At 34.8% G+C, this 8607-nt stretch overlaps 1 protein-coding gene across 6 annotated transcripts; it reads right to left on the reverse strand.

Moving 5' to 3' along the window:
* Positions 1 to 4701: 4701 nt before the first annotated feature.
* On the reverse strand, positions 4702 to 7471 carry LOC129303607 (uncharacterized). Of its 6 annotated transcripts, none has more exons than XM_054943041.1 (3): positions 7059 to 7471; positions 6701 to 6730; positions 4702 to 6306 (listed from the first exon to the last, which is right to left on the reverse strand). In XM_054943041.1, exons 1-3 carry the CDS (start codon positions 7119 to 7121, stop codon positions 5209 to 5211), a joined length of 1191 nt encoding a protein of 396 aa, XP_054799016.1. In that variant the 5' UTR covers positions 7122 to 7471; the 3' UTR covers positions 4702 to 5208. The 6 variants fall into 6 exon arrangements, with proteins under 6 accessions (XP_054799016.1, XP_054799011.1, XP_054799046.1 ...); XM_054943036.1 differs by having other exon boundaries at positions 4702 to 6309; XM_054943071.1 differs by having other exon boundaries at positions 6701 to 6757; positions 7059 to 7461.
* Between the last annotated feature and the right edge of the window lie 1136 nt (positions 7472 to 8607).

The raw sequence follows: 8607 nt of genomic DNA on the forward strand, positions 1-8607 counted from the left end.
CTCTGAAATTAAAAAAAAAAAAATCCAATTGCCTATCACTTCTCTAATAATTCCTCTACTTGTGGTGTGTCCAATTTGGTTAACTGAACCATCTATATCGAGCTTGAAGTAATCATTAGTAGGTGGAGTTCACTTGGCTTTTCTTCCTTGATCTTACCTCACGCCGGCTGTAAACCAACCTTTTTGATTCCTTTATCTTCATCTACCATACCCACACTATCATCATAGTTGCTAGAGAAAAATCACGGCTTGCTTCTTTATGCCACTAGTGGGCAAACCACAATCGTTGTTTGTCAAAGCCACTTGATCGCCTTTGCTGTCTTCCTCAATAGTCACCCTTCTCCCTGACAATGGAAATTGCTCCCTTCAACGATTTACCTTTCCTTGGTATGATTTTTCTTCCCTGACGCTCTAATCTATTTCTCTTCCCTCTCAACAAAGGATCTCAATTTCAACAATAGGATTGGAACTCTAAATAAATAAGTATCCTTGTCATTCAAATCTCAATGGCTTAGTCTTGCTTTGATGTTTGGCCTCTTTGGGGGCTTCTTTCAAGGAGCAGTCTTTGCTCATCTTTGCCTCAGATATTGCAATGTGTGCTAGAGTATTTCTATAAACGGTGATTTTGAAAATTCTTTGTATTCATTTTTTATTGTTTGAAATTTGTATTTATCTAAGATTTCTTGCTTTTGGGATTGAGTCACTTCAATAGAGGACCATCATGCTGAATCGATTTAGGGTCATACAAATTGAAGAAAAAGATTAACTAAATTGTGTATCCGAAAGGAGGAGATTCTTCTTGCCATTTCAATCACTATTTGTTTGAGTTTTTTGGGTTTTCAAAGCCACAGGGGAAGATCAAAAAGTCCCTTTGTTTCAATCTCAACCTTCTCATCATCATCACCATCATCCTATCAAATGAAGTGGTTTGTCATCTTTTATTGAATATTTTTCTTCTTCTTTTGGTTAAATTCGTATCAAGACGTTAGGAGCAAACATAATCACTATAGTGTACAAGAATCTTTTTCTTTTTCAATTATGTTTTTGGATTTCTTTCTTGAAAGGAGCGTGATTGTTTTTGCGTTGGACATACACCCTTCTAGAGAAGCTTCCATTTGGGTTCTTGGGGGATTGTTTTTGCCACAAATCTTTTAGTGAGTTGTTGATGCTTCTAGAAAATTGAAGTTGTTGTTGGTGATGGAGGGGTGGAGCATTTGGTGGGTATACACAGGTCAAAACTTTTTTTGGAAGAAGAGAAGGTATGAGTTGAATGCCATGTCAGCATGACATTTTAACAAAATAAGTTAGCTAATGGTTAAACAGTTGGATCTATTAGCTCAAGACAACATTGTACCATCTTGAAAAAACATTAGTGTGAAATTATGCTAAAAAAACTTAAGTATATGAGGTGCAATTACATAAAGACTTTAATGATAGTTTTGTACCTTAACCTAGTTTTTTTCAACAAGAAATTATTTATATATAAATGATGGTTAAGTCCAATGAAAGAAACTTAATTCTTATCAAGGTTAAGTTTAAACTTAAAACATGTCCTAATGGTAATAAGCCCTCAAATTTGACTCACCTAATTTTTTCTTGCAAAAAAATAATTATGGTTCAAACCTACGTGGTTGTTAAAAAAAAAAGATTAAAATACATAAAATCTTTTTAAACTTTAAAGTAATTGCGTTTGACCTCATTCACATTTAAATGTTTAAAAATAACTTCCTGACTGTTAATTTTATTTTTAAAAGCCCTCTATCATTAATTAATCTATTATGTTATCAATAAAGTTTTCCATGGCGGATAAACAAAAGTCACATAGTAACTTACGTGATATTTTATCACATAGTAGTTTATGTGACATTTTATGTAACCAAATAATAAATGTATAAAAATTATATTATTTTTTAAATGTTTATTTTTGCATTAATTTTATCCATTTTTTGGGTTATAAATGGTGCATCATTTCTTCTATTAAGTGATAATTTTTTTTTATATAATTCTTATCAATAACAGCTTTTAAATATTTTTATTTCTATTTTTTTTAATATAAAAGGATTTTTAATTGATAAAGAATAATAAAATTATAATTTTTTCTTAAACTGTGTTAATCGTGGATGATCAGAATAACGCCCTTCAACTTGAAAAAGAGAGTATGTTATGTTTGTTAAAAATAAAAATTACAGTTTCGCCCCTTCCTTAAATTATGTTAAAAAATTGATAAAAATATTTTTTCCATATCATGTATCATGTGTATTTTATTAATTTGACATAACGAACTCTATTTATAATATAACAGAATTAGTTAATAGTAAAGGCTTTCAAAATTAAAATTAAACGTTAGGCCAATTTTAAATATTTAAAGGTAAGGAAGATTATATACAGCAGCTTCAAAATTTAAAAAAAATTTATGCATTTTAATAAAAATGAATACATGATAGAAGAGATACCCAATTAAGTTCAATCATGTTCAAAATTAATCAAATAAATAAATAAATAAATAATTTATGTAAGTGAGTGAAAATAAAAGAGCTAGAAACATTTGTTGACATTGAGAGTGAGACATGAGAATTGTATTGGCCATTTAATATTTTAATGGTAAGCTAAGATGATTGACGATTCATTGAATCCGAAGGCTGTTGACTCGCTAACTTGTTAGAGCTTAGTGTCCTCCATTGGCACCACAGGACACACCACTATGTACGCTTCTTTCACGTCAATTGGTAGTTGGCACTTGGCTTTGGCAGATCGAGGTTTGGGTTGTGCAAATCTCAATTTTGAATACCACAAGCTTATTGAAAAGCCTGAAAAAAATAGTTGCGACAACTATTGATAGAGAAACCAATTTACACAAAAGTAAAAAATAAATACTTTTAATTTCAGCCGTAGATAAAATTTAGGAACTCATCTTAGCATAAATCACATTATAGTTATTAAAACTTTTACTTTAACTTTCATTAACAAACTCTTTAGTTCATTCTAACTTTAATTTTACAACTTCTAATCTAAGCACATCCAAACGGTGTGATTCGCACACGCATACGATGCTGCAACAATTAAGTCATTTTCACATGCACCTCTTGAATGACTTAAGGATTGGTGCATATGTTTGCTTTGACGGACTTCTGTCTTCTTCTTTTTTCCAATTATTTCGTGACATTTATAAGTATTTACAATTGTTTACTTAGCCACGTGGTCAAATTCAAAACTCTACATTTATATTGAAATAAGAAAACCGAATACAGATAAATAAAAAATCAAAAACCTGCCATGAAAGCTAGGTGTTAGAGATTAGGGAGGGGGAGTCAAAAAGCAAACAAGAAATAGAAGGGGAAAGAAGAAAGAGGTTCCTGATGTCGTCATTGGTGACTGACCGCGAGTAGCGTGCAAGATCAGATGAAACAGAGACTCAAGGCAACAACTTGCAAAGAAAGTTTTAGTCGTTGGCTTGCACCTGTGCCAAGTGACATTTTGCGGAACATGGATACATAACATTAGAGACATGTGAATATCTGTGAAAAATTTCTTCTCGACCTCACTTAAAAAAATGTATCATCCATTTGAGAAAGTATTCTGCAAGAAAAGGTTCGAAAAAACTAAAGAGGGGGCTTCTATGCCGAGAAGTAGCTCATCAAATCATGCTGCAAAGTGGTAACATAAATCACCGTAACTGGTTTTTAAGTAATGAAATTTAGTTTTAACAATAAAAAAAAAAGGGGTTTGTTATCCTTGATGCACTGTTGAAAAGGCTGTGGCTGGGATTAAGTAGCTCAGCTTCTTCAGTATTAAAAGCAACGCTGATCTCCAAGACACCAGGCATACCTAGAGACTCTCCGTGTTTCTTATTTTCTTTTTTTAAATTAAGAGCAGATACTAATGACCTAAAGTTACAAATAGAATCGAACTCACAACTTTAAGGGAGCTAACAGTGCCATTAGATTATCAGGCCATTGACTCTCTCTCTCTCTCTCTCTCTCTCTCACAGTTCCTTTTGAAGATGAAATTAGAACAATTATATTATATATATAGAAATTAGAACAATTCAGCGAGTTCAACTGCCACACATATTCGCGCCTTTCCCCAGCTAGAAGTGGCTTCTGGTGATCGGACTGCTTGCCATTAAATATTAACACTGCACTGATTCCTCTCGGAATCGGATCAGGAGGAACTCCAAAAGACTTCTCGTGACCAGAAAGACTGCTTTTGGAAAAAAAAGCATCCACATGTCGTGAATTCAGGTTATGAGATTCGAGCGCTCAACAAATTGCTTCACGTTGTTTCTCAAGTACTACAACTAGAACTGGAATAGTGAATTTGGACCGCTCTAATGTCTAAACTTTCGCTTTAATAATTGCCCGAAGTGGGTCAAGAGAGAGATGTCTAGGTCCTCAAATTACAAATTCACCCAAGCACCAATTAAAGCACGAGCGTTCCGTGTCTGACAGGAAAACGCCCCGAATAAAGCATATTGTTGTAGTCGCCAATTGCTGAAACTGAAACTGTGAGTAAAAAGACTGGCTGTAATTGACGCAATTAAGTACGGAAACATTAATAGTCAAACGGACAATGAAGTGGGGTGTCGAAATGAAGGATGACTTGGTGGGTATTTAAAGCTAGTCTCTTTTGTTATCGTGGGGGTGGTGGGGACCATGATTAATTAATCCTCAACGCAAAGATTTGCTCAAGCCACATTCAGTACCATGAAATGGACCCAGCCATCCAAATTCCTCCAAATCTTTGAAAAGATATAATTGGAAAAAACATCAACCCAAATGAAACTCCACTAGGATACCACTGGCATACCTCACGACACAAGCCTCAGTTGAGTTTATCAAAACTCCAATAACGTTACCAAGCCAATACAAATTCCCATGAGAAAACATTGGGGAAATCTCATGCTACTTAATATTAAAGGGAAGATACAAAGGCTTGTCAAAAGCCACAACACTATTTCTCATTACATCTACCCCCCCCCCCCCAAAAAAAAAAAAAAACTGAAAGGCTCAAATCTTACAGTGCTGTTACAAGGCCCCAGTCAATGAATATTATAGAGCTTCCTCTTAAAATTCTGAAATTTCGTCCCAGTCTATCTCTAAAGAATGAGCCTAAATTCAAAGCTGTGAATCATTATCATTTCAATAGAGCTGGTCTTGGCCGTATACACTATCAATCTCCAATCTTCAAGGAAACATCACAATTTCAAAGTCAGCCACTTTCTCTTCTGCAATTACCAGGCAACAAATACTTGTATTTCGACGCATTATTCAACAAATATGCTGGAAGATGTACTGCTGAGAAAGAATGAGGAATCGGTCCCATCTTCCCAATAATTTCCTTAAATGTGTACTCCTCAGGAAGCATGTCGAACAGGTCAGCTCCTTTGCATATCACGTCCTGAATCCTATCCGGGTTCAGGTAATGAGGGAACCTCACGCGATCATAATGGCTGTACGCTTTCATCTTGAATACGAACTCACTGATACGGCGGAAACAAAAGCTACAATGCCAACCAGCATCTGATAACAAGACTTCAGATTGTCTAAAGTGGGCATACCTAGTCTTACCCCTCTGGTATCGATGGACCGATGCTCTCCAGCTTTTGTTGTCTAGATAGAACTCAAAAGAGTACAGGTAATTCCTCAATTGCAGATGAAGAATAGGTGGAATGTCATTGCACCATCTCAAGAGATTGATTGTGTGGGCGCTAGGAATCTCATCAACATCAGACATGATCAAGAGATCATCATCTTCTATACCTGATATCCTCAGAAGCTGGTCCAGGGCCACCCTTTGATATGCTTCTTCAACAAAAGGATTCTCCCCCTTCTTAAATCTTCCTCCAATGACCCCATACGTCAGTTGGGGCTCAGCAAAACTGAATTTCTCCCTGTTGGTAGCAAAAACCAACGGTTTGGGCATTCCTGTAAATGTTGAGTTTGATTCAAGAAGCACAAACTGTGTCACGTACGGACTCATTTCTTGCCAACGAATGGTAAGGATGTCGAGTTCATTACTGAACAAGACAGCATCAAAAACTCGTCGGGGTGATTCACGAATTCCCCAACCATGAAGTCTACAAAGTGTCTCCATCGATACATTCTCATGATAATAGTGAGGAATTTCATGGAAGGGCTTTGGAGGAGATTCCCAAAGTGGTCTCAAGAAGTATGTTATTTTCTGCCCATGCAGGTAGATAACAAAGATGCCGGCTGGAATGAACACAAATAAAAGCAGCAACACATTGAGGTGTAGCCCTCTTAAAATACAGCGAAGTCTTGACATGCTCAACACTGCATATGTACCCTGCTGTGTAGTAAATAGAAATTTTCTAAGCTATATCGATCTCAGTAATAGAATATATCATTTCACATGCTTAACTTAGCATAATGCAATATGCAACAACAATCAGATGATACTATCCAAATTTCAAAAGCCACCACGTGGAATGATTCCAAGACCTTCACTAAAATATGTTTTGAAAGAAATCTGAAAAGGAAATTCTAATGGCACACACACACAGGAGCAACGAAAACAATTAACAACTACCACAATTGTGCAAAACATACAACTACTTGTTTCGTCAGAACATCCAGAACTCTAATCCATGACTGAAATGACTGTACAACACCTTCTCTTCAAATCCCTAGGATTCAAAACTGAGTAACCCATAAAAAAAATGCATTTAAGAAGTACGTACAGGATTTTGAAGCAGAGGGGTGGGGGGAGCCTGTCAATGAGAGCGCCAATCCATCAACTAGAAGTTCAAAAGCACACAACAGAACAGACTAATCAATGCTTTCCATATCGTAGATACATATTGGGAAAAGCAAAACATAAAAGAAAGAAGAGAGATTACACGACAGAACATAGTAAAAATATGGGAAAGAGTGAACCCAACAAACTTCAAGCTCCCATTTCGCATTAACGAAGTAAACTAATGACGACGGCCATTGACGAAATACCAAAAAGAAAACCAAAATTTCAGGGGAGTTGAGAGAAAATAAACAGAAAATTTAGAAAGAAAAAACAACTGATAAAAGGAAGTTCGTACGAACCTGACCACAAACATCCTCGCAGATGTCGTCAGTCTTCTTCGAATTAGAATACCCATCAGACATGGTGAGGTTCACTCTGAAAATGAAAACAAGGAGAACTTCCTCCCTGATGAATCCCTGGGCAAAAAGCAGCCCAGCGAAAACCCCTTGAAGAAAACAAAGGACTAGATTGCAGTGAAAATCTGGGGAAATAGAGAGTCGAACCCTACAAAGCTACGATCTTTAAGGCCCAAAGATGTCTGTCTATTGCGCTCTCTGCTATTACAATCATATCTGTCTTTGTAACGTCAATTATAGCCGTTTGGGGGGGTTTTTCGCTCCTCCACCGGATACCCCTTCCGAAAATTGGAGGACGTGGGGTATTTAAGCACAGAGCAGTGAGGGAATACCTCCTACCTGAAGGTTGGATGGTTAATAAACAATCTGTAAAAATGAAAACGAATGCAAAATAGAAAATATAAAATTAAACATTAATATATGTTTCTCCTCGAAAAGGGGAAAATCAGAAAGGCGTAGGGGAAAGAAGGGTGTGTCGAAGTTCCATTGATCAGTAGGGATAATGTAAATTCTACGGTCGTGATTGCAGGATGTAAATGACGAAAATGTACATATTAACGGCTACAGTTCTTAGGTGCTCTTGTCTTGACTGAGATTTGATGGCCGTCGGGATGAGAGACGGACGACACGACGTGAAACTCCCAGGCTTAAAATTCTAAAATTAAGAGATGGCCCAATAAAAATACAGCATACAGCATTAAATTAAAATAGCGGTGCTTTTCCTTTTTTTATTTTTTGGGCAGAATGACATAAAGATTTAAAAAAATTAATTAATTTAAATTAAATTTCAAAAATATTAAATTTTAAAAATTTATAATTTAATTTTTTTATTCTGTCGTGATGAATTTATAATTTATATTTTTTAAAAAAATAATTTTTTATTTCTCAATTACGATAAATTTATAAATTTTTAGAATTTAATATTTAAAATTTAACTTAAATTAATTAATTTTGTTAAAATTTTTTTGTTAGTTTCTCTATTTTCTTTTATTGGGTGGATCTTCATTGACAAATATAGCCTTGCTAGCTTTCAGCCCTGTGCTTTTGTCTGGAACTTGCCCTGCAGGAAAAAAAAGACGTGATTAGGATTTCACCTAGATTTTCTCATACAAAAATATAATTTTAGATATTTATTAAATTACATTAGTGTCACAGATTTGTTAAAAATAATTATTAGAATTATTATTATTATTTATTAGATAAGATTTATTCACCTCTTTTGTGATAAAATTTCTGTTTAACAAGTAAATAAATCTATTTTCTAAATTATTAATCTCTCCATTCTCAGGCTATTATTATTTGACATTATAACATATAGATTATATTTGAGTTCAATAAATTTTTAGGGGACAAGTGAAACTTTTAAGGGGAATTTTTTTTTCCTTTATGAGGGGGAAATTAAAAATTTTGGGTTATTGAAATCACAATTGTTTATATCCTCAAATGATTTTTAAACTACAAGATATGTCGACTTTTGTCAGATTAACGATGC

This window comes from Prosopis cineraria, unplaced genomic scaffold (assembly GCF_029017545.1).
Source record: "Prosopis cineraria cultivar Desert tree isolate PC_DT_omini unplaced genomic scaffold, ASM2901754v1 PC1, whole genome shotgun sequence".
Lineage (NCBI taxonomy): Eukaryota > Viridiplantae > Streptophyta > Magnoliopsida > Fabales > Fabaceae > Prosopis > Prosopis cineraria.